General features: G+C 42.3%; 1 protein-coding gene across 2 annotated transcripts in view; it reads left to right on the top strand.

Annotated features, from left to right (window-relative positions):
* Window positions 1-19,381, top strand: part of STK38 (serine/threonine kinase 38) — a 41,823-nt gene extending 22,442 nt beyond the window's left edge. For both annotated transcript variants that reach the window (XM_025925740.2, XM_025925741.2), the window contains exons 6-14: window positions 148-271; window positions 2,511-2,665; window positions 7,697-7,799; window positions 8,609-8,670; window positions 13,915-14,032; window positions 15,323-15,446; window positions 15,635-15,730; window positions 16,792-16,886; window positions 17,363-19,381. In XM_025925740.2, the coding sequence (XP_025781525.1) occupies window positions 148-271; window positions 2,511-2,665; window positions 7,697-7,799; window positions 8,609-8,670; window positions 13,915-14,032; window positions 15,323-15,446; window positions 15,635-15,730; window positions 16,792-16,886; window positions 17,363-17,493 (1,008 nt within the window). In that variant the 3' untranslated portion in view covers window positions 17,494-19,381. The remainder of the gene's footprint in view (window positions 1-147; window positions 272-2,510; window positions 2,666-7,696; window positions 7,800-8,608; window positions 8,671-13,914; window positions 14,033-15,322; window positions 15,447-15,634; window positions 15,731-16,791; window positions 16,887-17,362) is intronic.
* Window positions 19,382-20,602: the final 1,221 nt, after the last annotated feature.

Here is a 20,602-nt window from a genome sequence, read left to right as displayed (position 1 = left end):
TTGAGTTCATAGGTTTGCCTAAGCATAAATTAGATCTTTTGCATCATCACAATTGAATACTCAAACGGTACTTAACTTGTTTAAACAAATATACAGTCTAATGAAGCAGAGCAAGGCTTGTCATTAATCAAATGCGTATACCTCCAGGTTGGCCACATTCGTGCGGAGCGTGACATTCTAGTGGAGGCAGACAGTTTGTGGGTTGTGAAAATGTTCTATAGTTTTCAGGATAAGCTAAACCTCTACCTAATCATGGAGTTCCTGCCTGGAGGTAATTACTTGACGATGAAAGGTCATTTTTCCTTTTTGTTCTGTGGTTTCTCTCTCACATCAATTAACCCTCCTTTCTGCTTTTAATCGTGTTCACAAAGTTGCTTTCTAAATCTTTTTTAGGTCTGTAAAGGAGGTCAGTAACCTGTCTTGTGCTGGGGTGCCTTTCTACAATTCTTAGTGCCATAAAAGTAACCTTCTCACTCATTCTCATGATTTCAGATGGACATTTCTTTCTTTTATTTTTCTTTTTAAATGTATAGGAATAAACTAGGGACTCTGCCTGCTCTCCTGTCAATGGGAATCACGTATAATCAGTTACCCAAATGACCAGATTGAAGCTATTATGTGATTTGCTTCAACTGTTTATCTTTTGGTATAACTTACATTAATAAGGAGTGAATTTCTCATTACCTATATTAGTAGCCAGACTCAGTCTCTCATTTCTGAGATTTCAAGTTTTACATAACTCAGCATGTGTGTCTCCTGAGACAGCTCCAAAGTAAACCCGTAACAGAATATACCATCTGTCCTGGGGAACAGGCTGTTTGCCAGTGAACAGATGAGCTGTGAGCACACTCTGGTGGGGGAAAAAAAGAAAACTTTTTCTCTTTTTGGTTCTATAGCAAAGCAAATGTAACTGTGGCATAATATTTTGATCTTGTGACAACTTTTATTTAGATCTAGGGTCACCAGTTTTTTATGAACAATTGATGAAAGTTAGGGAAGAGTCTGATAGAATGAGGAGAAACTTTTTAACATTTAGATGCTAGTTCTTAAATAGGAATAAGAAGCAGCTCAGTCACCAGCCCCTTGACACGGGTCTCCTCAAGCCTTACACGCCCCGTCTTCCATAGCTTCTCATGTCTCCTGGACCCCGCCCTTTGCCCTCCGTGGAGCTGGCCTCAGAGCCATAGACCATCTGGCTTGAGCTCTCTGATCTGGGCAAACTCTGCTCTCCTGAGCCACAGCACTGAGGCCACACAGCTACCTTAGAGCTGGCCTGAGTGCCCCACCCCCACATCTCTGGTGTGCCTCCAGATGGAATATGTAGCTGCCAGGAATGATTAGGGAATCCTGTTTTTCAAGTCTTGGGTCAAAAAAGAGAGCATAAATGGTTTAATTTTTGCCTGAGTGTAAAATATCCAGTTTTCTCTAAGAATACAAAAAATTCCCCCAACGTTATAAGTGAAATTCAAAAAGCAGCATGATGCTCTATTAAAATCAGAGGTTTCTTTCTCTTTTCCCTGTTTTCCGACCATAACTGGCTTTATATGGAATCTAAACTGAATCTTTCCTGTTTCTCTTAGCTTTAAACTACTTCTAAATATTTTCTTTGCTTTGCTTTTGTCTAACCATTGAGTTAGGATCAGAATCTTTTTTTCCCCACCATTTTATGTTGCTGATAGTAAGCAGAAATAATTAAATTTTGACTTTGCAGAAAACTAGGGAGTTTACCTTTTAACTGCTAGAATACTGATCCTGTGTTGTAAAAGTCGCATAAAGCATATTGGTGTATATTTACCTATAATAACAGTGGAGAAAACACTCTGCTGATCTTGGGGCGTGTTCACCTTGCACTTCTGAGAGGCAGCCATTGCATACCCCAGTACGTAGCATTTTCAGTTCCTTTTTAGCTTTTGTTGACTTACACTGTGCTACCTAAATCTCACCTTTTTATTTATGTTCAGGTGTTTTGTAAACAAATTGGAGAGCTTATTTTCAGTCTCCTCATATATTTAGTTTTTGTTTGGCATTTCAGCCTATACTGATAACAATGGTGGTATAACCTATGTGGAAATGGTAGTTTGCAGACAAATTAAAAAGTAAAGTAACTTTTTCCCCCAGTCCAAAAACTTACCCTAAGGAATTTTTTTTTTTTTTTAAAGTGTGAGAGAATTTTCCTTTTTCTCTCCAGAATAAAATGGGAATCACTGCTTAGTGGTCAGCATCAGGTTAGGTTAAAAGCATTTTGTTCTCTGTGGCTGTGAATGTTTTACCTTTAAGTATTAGAAACTACTTACCATTTCCACCCATGTCGGCAGTGTGGGTCAGTTTCTGGAACACAAAAGAGTCCTGTTTAGCACTGCCTTATGTAGGCAGATAGGGAAGACCTATCTGAAAACTGGCACTTACTCATGCATTGTTGTGTGTGTGTTTGTGTGTGTGTGTGTGTGTGTGTGTGTGTGTGTGTGTGTGTGTGTGTATGTGTGTGTGTTGGCTTTGTATCTTGTTTCCAGGGGACATGATGACCCTGTTAATGAAAAAAGATACCCTGACAGAAGAGGAGACTCAGTTTTATATAGCAGAAACAGTATTAGCAATAGACTCCATTCACCAACTTGGATTCATCCACAGAGACATCAAGCCAGACAACCTTCTCCTGGACAGCAAGGTACTGTGGTGGGGGAATAGCCAGTGTGTATTTCCTCATCTGAGCAGTGTCTGCTTTAACGCCTGCAATGCTTTTGGTAATCACAGGGAGCCACGAATTGTTTTGTGTAGTCTTTGTATAGTTTTCTCTTTTTTTATAGGTAAGTTTGCTGCTACTTCCCCTCTCTGAAAGGTGTATGATTCTATGATTTGAACACTCTTCTTAAAAATAAAGGACATCTTTGAAAATGATTAAGAGGAAAATTGATTTAAAGTTTATTTATTTTGAGAGACAGAGCGAGGGAGGGGCAGAGAGAGGGGGAGAGAGAGAATCCCAAGCAGACACTGCACTGTCAGTGCAGAGCCTGATGTGGGGCTCGATCTCACGAACTGTAGTATCATGACCTGAGCTGAAATCAAGAGTTGGACGCCCTGAAAACTGATTTAGAAGCTTATTTTATAATAAAGCCAAAGGTACCATTTTTTCCTAGCCCATAATTAACTATAATTAGCATATAATTAACTCTACTGATTAGCATATAATTAACTCTACTCTATTGGGAATCCCTTTGTTGGGCAACCTTATTCTTGAACCCAGTCAAGAACTGGGAAGTAAGGCAAACAAAAACAGCAGTCTGTGCCAGAGTTCAGGTTCCAGATCCTTTGTCCTTTGCTTAAAGAAGAGTCCTGCTCAACCTCTGGACTGGCCTATGTATTCTTTAGCCATGCAAACGAGTTCAGTTGCTTGTTTTTTTTTTTTTTTAATGTTTATTTATTTTAGAGAGAGAGAGAGAGAGAGAGAGAGAGAGAGAGAGAATGAGTGGGGGAGGAGCAGAGAGACAGAGAGGGAGGCACAGAATCGGAAGCAGGCTCCAGGCTCTGAGCTGTCAGCACAGAGCCTGACGCGGGGCTCGAACTCACCAGCTGTGAGATCATGACCTGAGCTGAAGTCGGATGCTCAACCGACTGAGCCACCCAGGCGCCCCTCAGTTGCTTGGTTTTTAAACTCACAGCAGATCAGAAGAGAACCCCTGTGTTGCTAGGTTTCTGGCTGCTCCTTGGCAGGCCTCCCCACTGTCCAGTCCTCATTTATCTATAAAGTGAGGATATCGATCCAGAGAAGCTCCACAGTCCCTTCCAGCTTTATTTTTTATTTTTTTATTTTTTCAACGTTTATTTATTTTTGGGACAGAGAGAGAGACAGAGCATGAACGGGGGAGGGGCAGAGAGAGAGGGAGACACAGAATCGGAAACAGGCTCCAGGCTCTGAGCCATCAGCCCAGAGCCTGACGCGGGGCTCGAACTCACGGACCGCGAGATCATGACCTGGCTGAAGTCGGACGCTTAACCGACTGTGCCACCCAGGCGCCCCAGTCCCTTCCAGCTTTAACATTTTAGGGGTGCCTGGGTGGCTCAGTTGGTCAAACGTCTGGCTTATGGCTCAGGTTGCAGTCTCGTAGTTCATGGGTTTGAGCCCTGCATCAGGCTCTCTGCTGTCAGTGTGGAGCCTGCCTTGGATCCTCTGTCTCCCTCTCTCTCTGACCCTTCCCTGCTTGTGCTCGCTCTCTCTCTCTGAAAAAATAAAAATAAACATTAAAAAAATTTTTAGAATGTTCTGTTCTGTTACACAGAATTGTTGTCTGGACTTTTAAGGAGAAAAGTGAATTTAATTCTTTGAGTATTTTTCTTTCTTTCTTCCTTCCTTTCTTCCTTCCTTCCTTCCTTCCTTCCTTCCTTCCTTCCTTCCTTCCCTTTCTTTCTTTCTTTCTTTCTTTCTTTCTTTCTTTCTTTCTTTCTTTCTTTCAAGTTTTATGTATTTAAGTAATCTACACCAACATGTGGCTCAAACTCATGACTCCAACATCAAGAGTCACATGCTCCACCGACTGAGCCAGCCAGGCGTCCCTCTTGTTGTCTTTTAATAGTTTTCTTGCTATCTTTGAAAAACCTGAACTTTTGGTGTACGTTCTTTAAAAAAACTATCTTTCTATTTCAAGAAGGCTGGAGATTTATCAAATAATTTCTTTTTCTTGATCATAAGAATAATGTGTATGCACAGTAGAAAATTTGAACAGTACAAAGAGTTATAAAGAAGAAACATACCTATAATCTCATCATTCAAAGATAACCACTATTTTGGTACAATAGCTTCAATACCTTCTCTATTTGTGTCTATAATTTATATACAGTTAACATCCTAAAAGTAGCTTGTAGCTTGGTATTCTGCTTTTAAAATGTTAATGTATATATTGGGGCACCTGGGTGGCTCAGTCGATTAAGTGTCTAACTTGATCTTGGCTCAGGTCATGATCTCACAGTTTGTGAGTTGGAGCCCTGCATCAGGCTTTGCGCTGGGCATGGAGCCTGCTTAGGATTCTGTCCCTCTCTCTGCCTCTCCCTTGCTTGCTTTCTCCCTCAAAAGTAAATAAATAAACTTAAAAAAAAAAAAGAAAGATTTAGAATCTTCTCTGAAGGTTCTCTGAACCTAAAAAAAAATGTTAATGTATATAAACATATTTTTCTGTCATTCTATGTATATAAAATTTTTTAATGTTTATTTTTGAGAGACAGAGACAGAGCGCAAGCAGGGGAGGGGCAGAGAGAGAGGGAGACACAGAATCCAAAGCAGGCTCCAGGCTCTGAGCTGCCAGCACAGAGCCTGACGTGGGGCTCAAACCCATGAACCACGAGATCATGACCTGAGCCAAAAGTTGGACCCTTAACCAACTGAGCCACCCAGGCGCCCCTCAGATATATTTTAATAAAGCACTGGCCCTACTTTGTGTAGCCCTGATCCTGTGCCCCAGGTGCCTTAGTGCAGGTTTAGTTGCACCCTGTAGTCTCTGTTCAGGTCTAGCAGACATATTGAAAGCCAAGAACTTGGGGCCTCAATATAATGAGGAGGAGTGGGGAACCCTTTTAGGTGCAGGTTTGCTCTCTACAAGATGCTAGCCCAGACTTGTAGAAAGATGTTTTCACAAGCGAGCTCATTTCGGTGTTCAACCATACAGATTCTAGAAGTGAAAGTGTAGATGTTTTGAGTTCCTGCCACATACTTAGGATACCTACAGAATTCCCTGAAAATTTAGGCTTGAATAGCATTTGTTCCAGGTACTGCTTTTTAAGACACTCTCTTTTCTTAGAGGTGTCCAGGTGAAATGTAATTTTGAGAACTCTAAATTAAACTCTGTTCCTTGACTTATACAACAAGTTGTTTAAAAATCTGAAAAAATGATACCAGGTTAGCAGGTTCAAATCTGTCTTTGTTTGGTAGTTTACTTTGTTGGGCATACATACACACATGGGTACACACACACACACGGCCAAACCTAATGGGATTTCTTCAAAACAAAACAAAATAAAACTGACCCATCTGAGCAGGGCTTCTGTAGCCTCATGTATCCTGAGAAGTTTGTATATTAAGGCCCAAGGATGTCCTGTAGGAAGGTGGTATGGATAGATCACAGATGTTGAAGTCTTTGGCCACACCACTTTTTTTTTTTTTTTAAGTTTATTTATTTATTTTGAGAGAGAAAGCAGCAGCAGGGGGTGGGGGTGTGGAACAGAGAGGGAGAGAGAGAATCCCAGGCAGGCTCCACACTATCAGCACGGAGCCTAGTGCGGGGCTTGAACTCACAGACCATGAGATCGTGACCCGAGCTGAAGCCAGGAGCTGGACTCAACTGACTGAACCACCCCGGTGCCCCCTGGCCACACCACTTCTAAGTGTGTGACCTTGAGCAATGTAGATCCCTGAGCATCAGGATTCCCTCCCCTATTTTTGGTTTTACCTCCTTATCTACTTGAAATTTCACTACCCCAAGAACACCTGTCTCTTACTTAGAGCTAGTGCCAGGCACTAGGTTAAGATCTTTACATGCATTAATTGTCATCATTCCTACCAAGAAGATATCATTATCTCCATTTTCCAGGTGGGATCAGGGGATTGGAGAGGGTAAGGGAATCTTGGTCTGGGAGAAGGAACATGGATTGATTTTTGGCTTTGGTTCTGCCATTTCACCAGCAAGTCATTTAATGAGTCTGAGTCAGTGAAATGTGACTTAAGAGTTATAAATGAGATTACACATTTAAAGCGTGGGGCCTGGCTCAGAGGAGGTGTGAGTGTTCCTTGAAGAGTATGATAAAGTCAGACACTTATGACTGAAATACAGTATAGCAACATTTGTCAAGAACTATGTAATAAAGTTTATTCTCTGTCTTTGGAATAATTTATTCCTTGGAATGTATCCTAATGAAATAGTTCAAGCAGAGAAGAAGTTATATGAACAAAGATTTATTTACTCATTAACAATCGTTTATTAAGACCATCCTCTGTACTGTGCATGGTTAGATTTGGGGGCACAGACCCTCTCTATCACAGGGTGCTTATAATCCACATTACATGGAGTGAGGAATTAGAAATGGAATAAACACCCAATATGAGGAGGATGGTTAGGTAAACAATGATGTACTGAGTCATTTGAATATTATGTACACATTAAAAATGGTGATTTTTGAAGACCATATAGAAACACAGGAATATTTGAGTGCATTAGTTTAAGAATTAGTAAGAGTATCTTTATTTTTTTAAGTTTATTTTGAGAGAGCGAGGGGCGGAGAGAGAGGGAGAGAGCGAGAATCCCGAGCAGGCTCTGCATATCAGCGTGGAGCCTGACTTGGGGCTCAAACTTACAGACTGCGAGATCACAACCTGAGCTGAAACCAGGAGTCAGACGCTTAACCGACTAAGCCACCCAGGAGCCCCAAGAAGTAGTAAAAGTGTTTTTAGATGCCATGGAGAGTTCAACTATGTTGGGAAGTTTATGTTTGGACAAACAGATAATATGTAAGAATTGAAATACTTTTATTCGAATAATAGGATTTGGGGTGATCTTTTAATAATTTATTTTAAATTTATTTTTCCCTATAATCAAAGAAAAAAAGACAGTATACTTTGTGGGGGTGTATTGGATACTATAAGGAGCTAGAGAATAGAATGTCTGTTCCACATCCATGAATGTTCATCCATTACCTTGTTTCTTCTTCCCCATAGGGCCACGTGAAGCTTTCTGACTTTGGCCTTTGCACAGGACTGAAAAAAGCACATAGGACTGAATTTTATAGGAATCTGAACCACAGCCTCCCCAGTGATTTCAGTAAGTGTAAACAATGATGTTAGCCTTTTTATCCCTTACCTGGGCGTAGAAGAGCTGTTACCCTGGTAACCAAAATATGCAGGACAGATTAGGAGATTCTCCTGGCATGAATCTAGAGAATAAAAATATCTTCTCAGGTGTGCCTGTGGTTTTTATTGTATGTGAGGCAAGATGAGTGCTACCAGATGTACCAAGGCTGATGTTGCAAAGAGCCTTCTTTGGCGCTCTACTGAGAAGGTTACTGGGGATGAATGTGGGGCAGGCAAGCAAAAGGAGTAGAGGAAAATGTCCTGGGACCAGCTCCAGATTAGATTTATCCCAGGTGCTTCTTTCTGTTGTGGCAGAAAGACATTGATCTTTATGAGTGTTACTTTCACTCCAGTCCTGTCAAACCATTGAAACTGTGTGGTACAGTTACAGTTTATCGTGGAGAACTGAAGCCAAAAATGTACTATAATTCAGAAGTCTCTGATTATGTACCAAGTACTCTTCTTGGAAACTTGATGGTAGCTTTGAGAAATTATCAATGTCTAGGTCCACTTTGGGACCTTTGCTTCTGATGAAACTGTATTCCCCGTAATTCTGATGAAGGCCTGGCCACATGATCCACGTGACTGTATGATTCTTTGAGCTAATGCTTCAGTGCCTTTGATTTGGATTTACAGACTTGCTGGGAACTGTTATTCAGAATTACTAATGTATGGGCAGAAAAGCAAAACTTTAAGGCTTCATGTGGCTTGAACCAGCCCAAAAAAGTAGTAAACATACCTGTTTGAACTTTGATTAGAACTTGTTGTCTCTACTTTTAGCTTTCCAGAACATGAATTCCAAAAGGAAAGCAGAAACCTGGAAAAGAAATAGACGTCAGCTAGTAAGTAATATCTGTGGCTTCTTAAATGCTACAAACTAAGTATGAACAAATTTTAAAAATAGGTACATAAATGTGCATTCAGTAAATGTTTACAGCACATCTGTTCCTTGCTTTTAAGATTATCTTAATAGAACGCTATCATTGTGTCCGTGGAGCGAAAGGTAATCTTTTGAAGGAGGGAAGATAGTATTGTTCAGGTTGTGACATTTTCAGTGGAGGACTTCATTTTGAGTTCTTACGTTCGTGACAAGCCCTTTCCTTCCTACTCCCCTTGTTGCCTGTTTTTATGGTGGTAAAGGGGTTATCTTTAAGCTGGAGGTCTCTCAAGATGAAACTAAGTTACAAATACCTACCCAGAGCTTTAAGGCAGTGGGTCTCAAACTTTTACAATTTTGATTCACTTAGGCAAGTCAGACTCTTCAATTCACCTGCCCCACCCTTTCCTACCTTGTGGTGGAAAAGAGGACTTAGTGATAAAAATTGGAGAGCAGTTTAAGGGAAGTGCTTATAATTTACTTTATAAGTATTTAAGTATATACACATAAAATTATGTCCTACAAGCTTAAAAATAAGTAACATTATTGCATTTACCTATTGATAGTATGTTGGAAGTTATTTAAATAAGTACAGATTAACCAGTGAAATATTGCAGTCTAGGCAAACTTTTATTCTGAATCATTCATTTATATTTGAAGTGCAGTCCAGTGTCTAGTTCTTGGAAACTTATTGACCGGACATCATAGAAATGTGTATCACCACATTCTTAGGCTTCGTTAGAAACCCATAGCAAATGAAGTAAATGATGGTAAAGTTAAACTAACAACTGGTCGTAGGAAGCAAGAGTAGCGGCTGGGGAAAATGATGACTAACTCGGAATGATGGCCACGCACATGTATCATCTAGAAATGGCGGCACCTCTGCTAGTCGGTGTATACGGTAGTGACTTGGCAGGTTTGTCAAATAGTGTGTTCGGTCAGACTTCTTATTCTTAGTGAAACGCTGAATCAGAGTTCTCTGTAGTATCTTTAGTAACTCATTTAGTAGGTCGCTGGTAGTAGCTGGCTGTCATGGTGAAAAAGGATGCCTGTAAGGTTAAGAAAGCATCAAAAGAAAGGCTTGCATTTTTTGATTTGAGGCCCACTGGTAGGCCTCAGACCATGCTATGAGCATAATGAATATTTTTGTTAAACCTGGGCCGTGGAGGAGGCATGGTCTTAAACCAAACACTTCTGGAGATGTGGTAACTGAAATTCATCTTTGATATCTTTTTTCTAACATTAACTTGGGGATACTTAAAGTTGGTATAGTCAGTCACATCATAGTCTCCTTTCCTTAGGAACTCTGATACTCTTGAAGTGTTTGAATTCTATATGTGGTTGAAAAACTGTTTACATAGCTTGTTGAGGGTTAGGAAATGCCAGGAACAAATTTGATCAGATGCTTCTATTGTGTCTCTCCATAGAGTAGTAGATCTTAACCTTGGCTGCACATCAGAATCACCTGTGGACTTCAGAACCTATTGATGTCTGGGTCCCACTCCCAGAGATTGATTCGGTTGGTTTGGGGCATATAATCTGTGTATTTGATTTTTTGAAAGGACTCTGGGTGATTTTACTGTATAGTGAAGGTTGAGGGCCTCCACTAAAGAGACTGTTTCTTAAATAGTAGCTCCTGCATTATTGGGAAACTGATATTTACCTGTGTTTTGGAAGCTAACGTAAGATAAGGCTCTTCTGTGATTTTTTATTATTTTTTTTTAAAGCAAGCCAGGGTTTAACTTTTGGCCACTGGGCTAAAATATTTATATTTATTTTTTTAAGTAATCTCTGCCCAACGTGGGACTCGAATTTGCAACCTTGAGGTGAAGTTACATGCTCTACCAACTGAGCCACCAGGCACCCCAATCCCTGGTTTTATAATACAAATCTTTTAACAAATAAGATTTACTTAGCGCTTGGCTTTGCTGTAATAAATCTACTTTCTGAATTGAAGGGTTGCTGTAGTTTCTTAGCCTTTATAATTAGAATGAAAATACTTCTTGGGGAGGGTCCAGTCCGTGTCTCAGACTTTATTTTTACTTCTTTATTTAAAGTTATTTATTTTTTTTTGAGAGAGAGCAAGCATGCATGCACATTTGAGCAGGGGCTGGGGCAGAGAGAAGGGAGAAGGAGAGAGAGAATCCCAGGCAGGCTCCACGCAGTCAGTGCAGAGCCTGACTGGGGCTCTATCCCATGAACTGTGAGATCGTGACCTGAGCTGAAATCGAGAGTCAGATGCCTAAACAACTGAGTCACCCAGGCGCCCCCATGTCTCAGACTTTGAAACAACTGGCATTTATGTTATTTAATATTTGTATTTAAGAGAAAACCACATAAAAAAAAAACTGTACAATTCTATATGGAAAAAATGGATTCCTGTCTTACAGTATACACAAAAATAAATTGTAAATGGAAAATAAAACTTGAAAATTTTTAGAAGAAAGAACAGGGCAGTGTATTCATGATCTTAGAGTAAGGAAGGATTTTTTTTTTTTTTTAATATGAAGATAAAAGAAGTACAGATCATAAAACTTGATTTTACTACTTTAAAGGAAAAAAAACCCTTCTGAATATTGAAAGACATAAACAAATGAAAAATAAGCCACATGCTCCCACTGCTTTGGGATTATCTTATAATTCATGTGCATGCCCTACAAGCAGCACTTCTGCCCCTAGTCATATGGTCTGGGGCATCTTGTGCTTGGGAACCAGGAGCCATGGATAAGAATGTTCACTGCATTTTTGTAATAGCAAAAAACTGGAACTAACCCAGTGTCCATAGACAGGAAAATGGTTACACTGTGGGATAGAATATTTTACAACCATGAAAATAGTTGAACTACAGCTGCATGTGACATCATGGACCAATTTTAGGAACAAGACATTGAGAAGAAAAATAGCAGAAGACTGCATGTAGAATGACATCATTTTTACAAAGCCCCCAAATAAAACTAAGATCTCATTTAGAGAGAGACGTGGGCAAAATTAAATTTCTTTAGGAATGATAAACAAAATTGACCTGTAAGGTCAGATTAGGAGGTTAGGAGAGGTGGGCTGACAGAAGGGAGAGGAGTGCAAATTTAGGTCTAATGACATTGGGAATAATTCAGTTCTTTAGTTGAACTTATAGTTATTCATTTTTATTATGCTTCATAATTTGATAATTACACATTTTTGGGTATATAATAAATTATCACATCACTTAAAAATGGTAATAAAAATGATAATCCTCACACTGGGAGAAGATATTTTCAATTTCTAAAACTAAAAAAGGATTAATTTCCTGAATCCCAGGATTAATGCCGTGATTCATAGAGAATTCCAATGAATCAATTAAAAAAAAAAAGATAATGCAACTAAAAAAACAAATGGGCAAAGGATCTGAATGGGAATTCACAGAAAAAAGACCTGAGTGGCTAATTAATATATAAATACATGTTCAAGCTTACTAGAAATAAAGGAAATGCAAATTAAAACATAAGATCCCATTTCATGTTCATCAGATTGGCAAAAATTAGAAAGTCTGACAAAACCAAGTGTTGGTGAGATATGGAATACCAGGAGCTCATCCCCGCTGGGGGTGTTGAAATGGGTATAACCACTTTGGATGCTAGTTGGAAGACATCTGGTTAAGTTGGAGATGTTCATAGCGCAAGACCCAGTGACACTGTTTCTGGTATATCCTCGAGAGAAATTCTCACTGTAGTACCCAGGAGGTGTCACGGGAATGTTTACTCAGGTGTTGTCATAGTGAAACATTAGAAGCAACAGAAGAATGGATAAAAAAAACATTATGACATTTGTATAATGGACAGGTGTACAGCAGTGAAATGGGTGAGCCAGAGCTCCGTGAATAAATCTCAAAATCATAATGTTAAGTTAAATAAGCAAGTTGTAGCATTATGTAGAATAATTAAGCACCAGATGAAACCTTTTATTAAAAGTTGAAATGTTCGGGAAGTAATATCATGCCAGTTATGCAAATATTCATACAAGCATAGCACTGCAACTTTAGGGTGATTTTGACTTCAGTAGGAGAGGAGGGAGGATCTGGTTTTAATTGTGTAGTTTTGTGTTTAAAAAAATTGATCTGAGACAAATACTCATCTTGTTAGTATGGGCAGTTGGTACACATGTGTTGTATTGTCCTGTTTTTTTTTTTTTCTGTATGTTTGCAGTATTCCATAGTAAATATTTTCCAAAGACAACACAGGTATAATTTTTTTTTATTTTAGAAGTTCTACAAGGGCGCCTAGGTGGCTCAGTTATCCGACTTCAGCTCAGGTCATGATCTCGCAGTTTGTGAGTTCAGGCCCTGCGTCGGGCCCTGTGCTGATAGCTCAGAGCCTGGAGTCTTCTTCGGATTCTGTGTGTCCTCCTCTCTCTGCCCTTCCTCCACTCGTGTGCTCTCTCTCTCTCTCAAAAATAAATAAATGTTAAAAAAAAAAAAGTACTATAATATCAGAAGCACTTAGATAAATCTGAGTCTTCTGTGTTGTAAACTCTCAAATTCTGAGCACAGTGGAGGGCTCTGAGTGTACTTCCCCCTGGTATTGTAGTCCTTGTATATGACAGTAGATTACTTGAATTTAGAAAAATTTCCCCTAAGAACTATTTACATAAATAAGTAAATTTGGTAAATTGATGTAAATCTCTAACCTATAGGATATGACTAGCTTGTGATAGATAATAAAGCTTCCCTTTACGATTTTGTCAAATCGAGGAATGTTGGTGGTAGAAAGAGGGAGGATTTAGACAAGGTATTAAATTTGCACACTGAGCTCTGCCACTTAACTAGTTCTGAGCCTGTGAACAAAGCTGCTTTGAGTGTTAGATTTTTTGTATCTGCAAAGTTGGACTACTAAAGTCCTCTTTACCGAGTTGTGTCAGGACTAAATAGGCTCATAAGCATTTAAGTACAGAGCCTGGCATTCTCTGGGTACTCAGTCACTTACGGTACAAGTGAACGTGGATCCTGTGTCCTGGTGGACTGTGGGCTTTGGCTGTATTTGGGAATGGTCTCTCGCCTCACTGTTCATTTTGGAAGTGCTCTGGCAAATCAGACTTGCCATTAAGCTCCTGGGCCATCCTGTGCAGTTAGTTTGGGGGTAGCCATAGATGGTGCTTGAAACCTTTGGTCTCTGGAGCAGAACTCTGGGCACCCTCCTGCCTGCTGAGCCCCCCTGATGCGTGCTACCTGTTTCAGGCTTTCTCCACAGTAGGCACTCCTGACTACATCGCTCCTGAGGTGTTCATGCAGACCGGGTACAACAAGCTCTGTGATTGGTGGTCGCTCGGCGTGATCATGTACGAGATGCTTATTGGTAAGTTGCATGCTTTCAGGGGCTTTCTCTGTGCAGCCAGGGTTGAGTCGCATACTGATAATAGACTGTTTCGATTAGGGGTGGTCTAAGCACTTCTTCCCTCTTGTCTTTCAACGTGAAGTTTCCTAGGCAGAAAGCTCGGCCGTCAAATAGCCAAGTATATTCTCTGGCCTGCTGGCATCCTGCGGTTGCTTTGCTGATCATTTATCCATTCTGCATTTTCATCCTCTCCATCTGGCAGCTCTTTCAGTCACTGACATTTGTTGAACATTCGTTGTATGCAGGGAACTTTAACTGGGCATTGCCTCACATGCTCTTTACTTATTTGCTGTCCCCTTCCTTTCTCTAAGCCTTCAAAGCATGGAATCCTCTGATCTCTCCCTCTTATTTGGATGGTGTGTCTGGGTATTTGGGGGACACTCTGGTCGGCGGGGGGTGGGGTGGTCATATGCCCGAGAGCACTAGAAGAGTAAGTGTATCGTGGCTGTACTGAGTGATTCTGTGGGTGACTAGTGTGGCCTCTGGCGGCGTTGTCTCTGGAGACGCTGGGTGGATGCCGGTGGAGGCAGATGTGATCTGTGTGGAGGGCATGCGGAGTAATATGGTATGAGAGTATTTATCCTCTTGCCTCGTAGTTCTCAGTAAGAGGCATGGTGGTCACTTTTAAAGCCTGTGGTTTGTTGTTGTTTTTTTTTTTTTTTTTTTTATTTCTGAGACAGAGAGAGACAGAGACAGAGCACAAGTGGGGGAGGGGAGAGAGAGAGGGAAATACAGAATCCAAAGCAGGCTCCAGGCTCTGAGCCATCAACTCAGAGCCCGACGTGGGGCTCGAACCCACCAACTGCGAGATCGTGACCTGAGCCGAAGTCGGACGCTTAACGGATTGAGCCATCCAGGCGCCTCCCTGTTTTTTTTTTCTTACCAACTTGTTTGGCACTTTACCCGCATAAGGATATTCCTAGAACGGAGTCATTTCTTAATGATGTTCCACCCTTTCCTCTCTTCTTTGGCGCAGTGGTTTCCATGTGTGCAGCCTCTGTGTGTCCTCCTTTCTTTTCCCAACTTCAGCTCTGAGCCGGCTCCTTTTGTGGTACCAGAAGCACAAACTCACTTTGGGTTTAGGAGTTTGGGGGAGAATGAAAAATTAGTTCAGATGTTTTCTGGAATGAGTGGAAATCTTGTGCGTGTCATGGAGGGTTGAAGATATATAGAATCATCTTAAGGAGAATACTGTCAGGCAGATTCAAAGTTCTGGGATGTAAAAGCTCTGAAGTGCTTTTTTTATTACAGGCTACCCACCTTTCTGTTCTGAGACCCCTCAAGAGACATATAAGAAGGTGATGAACTGGAAAGAAACTTTGACTTTTCCTCCAGAAGTTCCTATTTCTGAGAAAGCCAAGGATCTAATTTTGAGGTATTAGAGAACACTTCCCACCCAGGCTTTTTGACATGAATGAATTCATATTTTTAAACTTAAATTATTACCTGGTCTGCCCCCTCTCTCTCCCATCCCTTTGTTTAAAAAAGGGGGGAGGGGGGCATTCTTTTTCTTTTTCCAAAGTGATTACTTGAGGTATGCTGAAAGGCCTCTGTGTTTTCCAGATTCTGCTGTGAGTGGGAACATAGAATTGGAGCCCCTGGAGTTGAGGAAATCAAAAGTAACTCTTTTTTTGAAGGCGTTGACTGGGAACATATCAGGTATATCCATATAAAAGTTTTCGGGATTATTTTAGAAAGTCTGTAATTTGTTTAATAGTAATTTAGAAACACTGTTATTGGTAAGTCACGTAAGGGAAGAGAGCTGCTCAGAGATTCAGGGTCTTTTCTTGTCTTTGTTCGCGGTGAGGATTGGGAGTTGGGGCTTCCTGTCAGCCGTGTGGCGTGGGGTATGGGGAAGCCAGCAGTTATTTCCAGAGTGAAGTGAACTTCGGGTTCCGTGGTGAAGGGAGCACCTAAGAAGCACGTTGCCCTTGCTTTTACCTAGAACACACCAGCTTCTCTATACCAGGGGGCCACCAGCAGGGCTGTCCCCACGCGTAGGGAGGTAGGGAAGAAAGAGGAAGAAGGATGGGGGTGGGGAGGGAGGTGGACGTGGCCACGGTGGCGGTTGCGGAGCGCAGCCAGTGGCAGCAACAGCCTGCACCGCCTGCTGCCGTCCGACCTTCTTACTCAGGTTGGTTGGTTGCCAGACAGAAGGCGAAGACGTCATCTCTCGTGATTGTGTTCTGACTTACATTCCTGTAAGTTTTACCTCCGCCTCAGCCACTCTCTCTGTTGACAACCTCTGGTAGAAGGAAGCGCAGAGCCTTTCGTGAGGGAGCACCCAGAGGTTTACTTGCCCTTTTTACAGACAGGGCAGGCCTTGAGGGGAGTGCATTGTTTAGATTTTCATTTTTCTCACTATTTTTGTCTTTCTTCCCAGCTGTGAAAAATTGTTATTTGTATTTTTTCATTTGGTTTGGATGCGGTCAGGTGGCGTGGTCGCTCGGTGTCACGAGCTTTTCAGAGAAAGTAAACGCTGCCTGCCAGCGGATAGTCCTCCCACGTCAGACCCGGGGGCTTTTTAAGTTTATTTTGAGAGCGAGCGAGTGAGCGAGCACAGGCCGGGGAGGGGCAGAGAGAGAGCAAGAGAGAGAATCCCAAGCAGGCTCTGTGCTATCAGCGCCCCGACCAGAGGGCTTTTTTGGAGAAAGACTTAATCAGCAGTGATCTGTGTGATTACTGACCACAGTCATTTTTGACATGTCTGTTCTTGGCAGAGAGAGACCTGCTGCAATATCTATTGAAATCAAAAGCATCGATGATACCTCAAACTTCGATGAGTTTCCGGAATCTGATATCCTTAAGCCAACAGGTAATATCCCCAACACTGCCTCCTGCTGCCTCATAGGTACATCATTTCCGCTCCCATTTTGGGGTTGTGTTTACAAGTCAGGTAGAGGAACATCAGTTCTTTCGGTTCTTTGCGAGTAGTTTTCCAGTGCTAATGCTGGGCAGCAGTGACACCTTGTCGAATGGAGACTGAATACAAACCCCCATGTTTGAACTGGGTGGGTAAATCACACAGGTTTGTTCTTTGGTTTTTATTTGTTAAATTAAAGGTTAGATGACCTGAAATGACGGAAGTGGGAAAATACAACTTTGAAAGTATCCGTGAAAAATAGGAGGTTCAAAGAACATAGGCAAGCAAACGCAGGCAGTTCGCAGAGTGAAAAACAATGTTTCCCAACTAGAAACTGTGGTATCTTCTTCAGAATGTCATGTCTTCAGTACTGAGTAGTCCATTTGGGTAAGGCAGTGAATCAATTCTCACATCTATTTTTTTCCCAGTGGCTACAAGTAATCACCCTGAGACTGACTACAAGAACAAAGACTGGGTCTTCATCAATTACACATACAAGCGCTTTGAGGGCCTGACGGCTCGGGGGGCTATACCTTCCTACATGAAAGCAGCAAAATAGTATCCTTGAACTAGAACCCTAAATGGAGCGGAGTTCTTTGTACAACATTGCGGTTTTCCTCTCACATGCTCTTTTGAAAGAGTTTCCAGGAAGTTTCCGGAACCCACCGGTGTGTCATGGTAAACTCCTGAAACGCGATAGTAAGTGGAGTCTCTTCCATAATGCATCCGAAAACCTGTAGAACAAAGACGACCATTTCTACTGCATCGGCCATAAACAGCTGTGCTGCTTCTTCAGAAGCATCGTGAGCCAATTTGATAGAGGTTTTAAAAAACTCATTTGCCTAAGTTCATCAGAATGAAGGAGAAAAAACAGCCATCATCAAACATTATTGAGATTGTAACACGTACTTATTGAATATTAGCCAATTTCTGTGATTTTTGTGACAGACACGCTTTCTGCCAAGCCCACCAAGTATTTCTTTTCCTTTACAGCTAAAAGCTCCATAGTACTAAGGAAATAAAGCAATAACGAAAGCCTCAGCAGCCAGCACTCTGGCTCAAGGAGACGCCCCACCGTCCTCTGAGGGGGTGGTGGGGGGCTTCTCCCCATACCTCGGCCTCGGGCGAGTGGCTTGGATAGCCACCATTCACGGTGCACTTTATTTATGGTACTAGCATAAAGACCCGCAATCCAGTGATTTCTCTCCTCCTGCCCATCTAAAATACTCAAGCTGCTTTTCTGAGTGTTGATGGGGGATACTAGCTCCATCTCTCAGTGCTTTCAGAAGGCCCAGAAGCCACGGGGCCTTGCCAAGGAGTCCCAGATCACGTGGAAAACCTTCAGTGTCTCTTCATGGCCGTATCAGAAAATCCCTAAGACGGACGTTGTCGTGGACCAGCGATAGCCGCAGGCGCTGCCAGCAGGAACTCGGTTCCTTCCTGGGAACACAGCAGGGAGAGTCCGGGCAGAGGCAGGAAGCCTGGAACCCCTCTTGGCTAAGGTGCTGCTCCTGCTTGGTCTCTGGAACCTCCTTGGAAGCGAAGGAACCAGCCCCCTAGAAAGTGCAGAGCCAGCCTACGAATCCGTGTAAAGTTCACTCCTCAGTCCTTGATGCAGCCGTGTTTTGTCTTCTCTCTCGGTATTTCTCCTCTCCGATTTAAGTAACCATTTTGCCTTGGAATCATGATTACGAATTTTTCCTTTGCAGATGCCTTCCTGGGGGATGCGCCTCTCCACCCAAAGGGTAGCCTGCAGCTCTGGCTGACCAGGCCTCTCCGTTGTGGCATTCTCACGAGAGACCCTCTGAATTTTAGCACAAAGTGCCTTTTCTTTCACAGCTGCCACCACCTTTAGAGGAATTTTGCTGCGTCAGAAAAATGTGGAGGCTCCATTTTAATGCATTATTTTAAAATTTTTGATAACTCTTCAAGCATCATTTGCACCTGTGTGGTAATTTTGCCTGTTGCAAAGCATCATGGCCAACCTACAACTGGGAGTCTGCTTTCTGCTAGGCTTGAGGTTAGGATCAACTTGACAGTGTGTCCTAGCTCAGCCATTCAGCAAAGAAAAATGGGGTAATATCAGAGTTACAGTAGTAAATGAAACTGCTTTGGGTTTTAATGTCTTAGAGGAAGAAAAAAAAGGAATATAGGGAAGTATTAACTTTGGATGAAGGTAATGTTTGCCCCTTAATCTTTCATTCATGGTCTGTTAGTGACAAGGAAGTAAATGAGATTCTTTTGTGTAACTTGGTAGTTCCTTTGTATTACCCAATAGTTGACGTTTTGATCCCCAGGTGTTTTGCAAGTATGTGTGGTAAGCACGCTCAAGAGAAGTTAACAGGAGTGGTGATGGTGTGTGGGGAGTGGCAGGGGATGGTTTGTTTTAGGGGAAAATGCCCACATTTTAAACTTCTGAATAAAACTGTGTGAGAAAACACCGTGAACCTGATGTGTTTTAAAGCAAGTGTGGCTTGTGACTCTAAGGGGCAGAGTGCTGGTGGCTTCTTCCAGCCCCTTCGTCTGCGGACCACTGGAACACTGCCTCCCCGTATGCAGGCAGAGTGTTTTTCTGGCTCGGGGAGGCTGGGACCTACTTTCGCGTTCGCTGAGAACGCGTCTTCTGAATCGGTGTTTGTGTGAGAGCCACTCTTCTGTTGACCCTGAGCGTCTGTTCTTCCCACCGGCTGCAGGGCTGCACGGTGGGCTCTCCCCCTGCAGCTAGGCCGAGGGCAGAGCAGCTGACAAAAGTGCTGTCAGTTGGTGGGCCCTTTGTACAGCTGTTTACCCCGCCTGGGGTCGACCGGGAACCTCACAGCCTCCTGGGATGGGGCTTCTCGGCCCTCCAGGTCCACTGGGGCAGGAGTCCTGTTGGGTCCCCCTCTGGCTTAGGGAAAGGAGCCCCAGAAAGAGGTGGGAAAGCAAAGGCCATCCGGCGTCAGAACTGCGGCCACAATGTGTATTGTCTTTGCAAAGCTTACGGGTTTCAAGAGACATGTTGGGAACCATTGGCTCAATGTTGGTCCTGTTCACAGATAGTTCCGTTTCCTGCTCCCGTAGGGGGAGTTAGAAGACAGGACTTGAACTGTATGGCATACTGAAGTGAAACTGAATACTGTCAGCATTCAGTCTCCTCTTGATTCAGGAGTGCATCAGGATTCTCTTCAGTACCGGTTTTTCTGTTTTCATTTTTTAAAAGTAGGCTCCACACCCAGTGTGGGGCTTGGACTCACAAACCTGAGATCGGGAGTCGGATGCTCTTAACGACTGACCAGCCAGGAGCTGTTTCTTTTAGAATTACTTTGAAAAGTTAGCTATGGAGGAGTTCCTCCGGGGTTAATATTCAGGCTCCGAATAGCAGATTGCGGTTTCAAGACTCCCCTATCTGGCATAGTAGGAATCCTCTGCCATCAACTGCCAATGCCTCTTCTCTGAATTGTTTGCTTGGAAAGCATATTTAGGTTTCACTTTCTCCTGTTTGTGTCACTCCTGGCCCTCTGTGTCTAACCCAAATGGTGTTTCTTCTGGAACTCTGAAAGGATTCAGTGAATGGTATTTTTTGCTTCCTAGGTAGCACACACTTCCCTGGAATGAGCTATAAGAGCCACCACTGACTTAACCACCTCCATGATGCTTTTTCGGGCATATTTGCAAAGACAAACATCTTG

Source organism: Puma concolor, chromosome B2 (assembly GCF_028749965.1).
Source record: "Puma concolor isolate L17-30 chromosome B2, mPumCon1.1.hap2, whole genome shotgun sequence".
NCBI classification, from domain to species: domain Eukaryota; kingdom Metazoa; phylum Chordata; class Mammalia; order Carnivora; family Felidae; genus Puma; species Puma concolor.
Note: the sequence above shows the minus strand (reverse complement) of the source record. Positions and strands in the feature narration are given on the sequence as shown.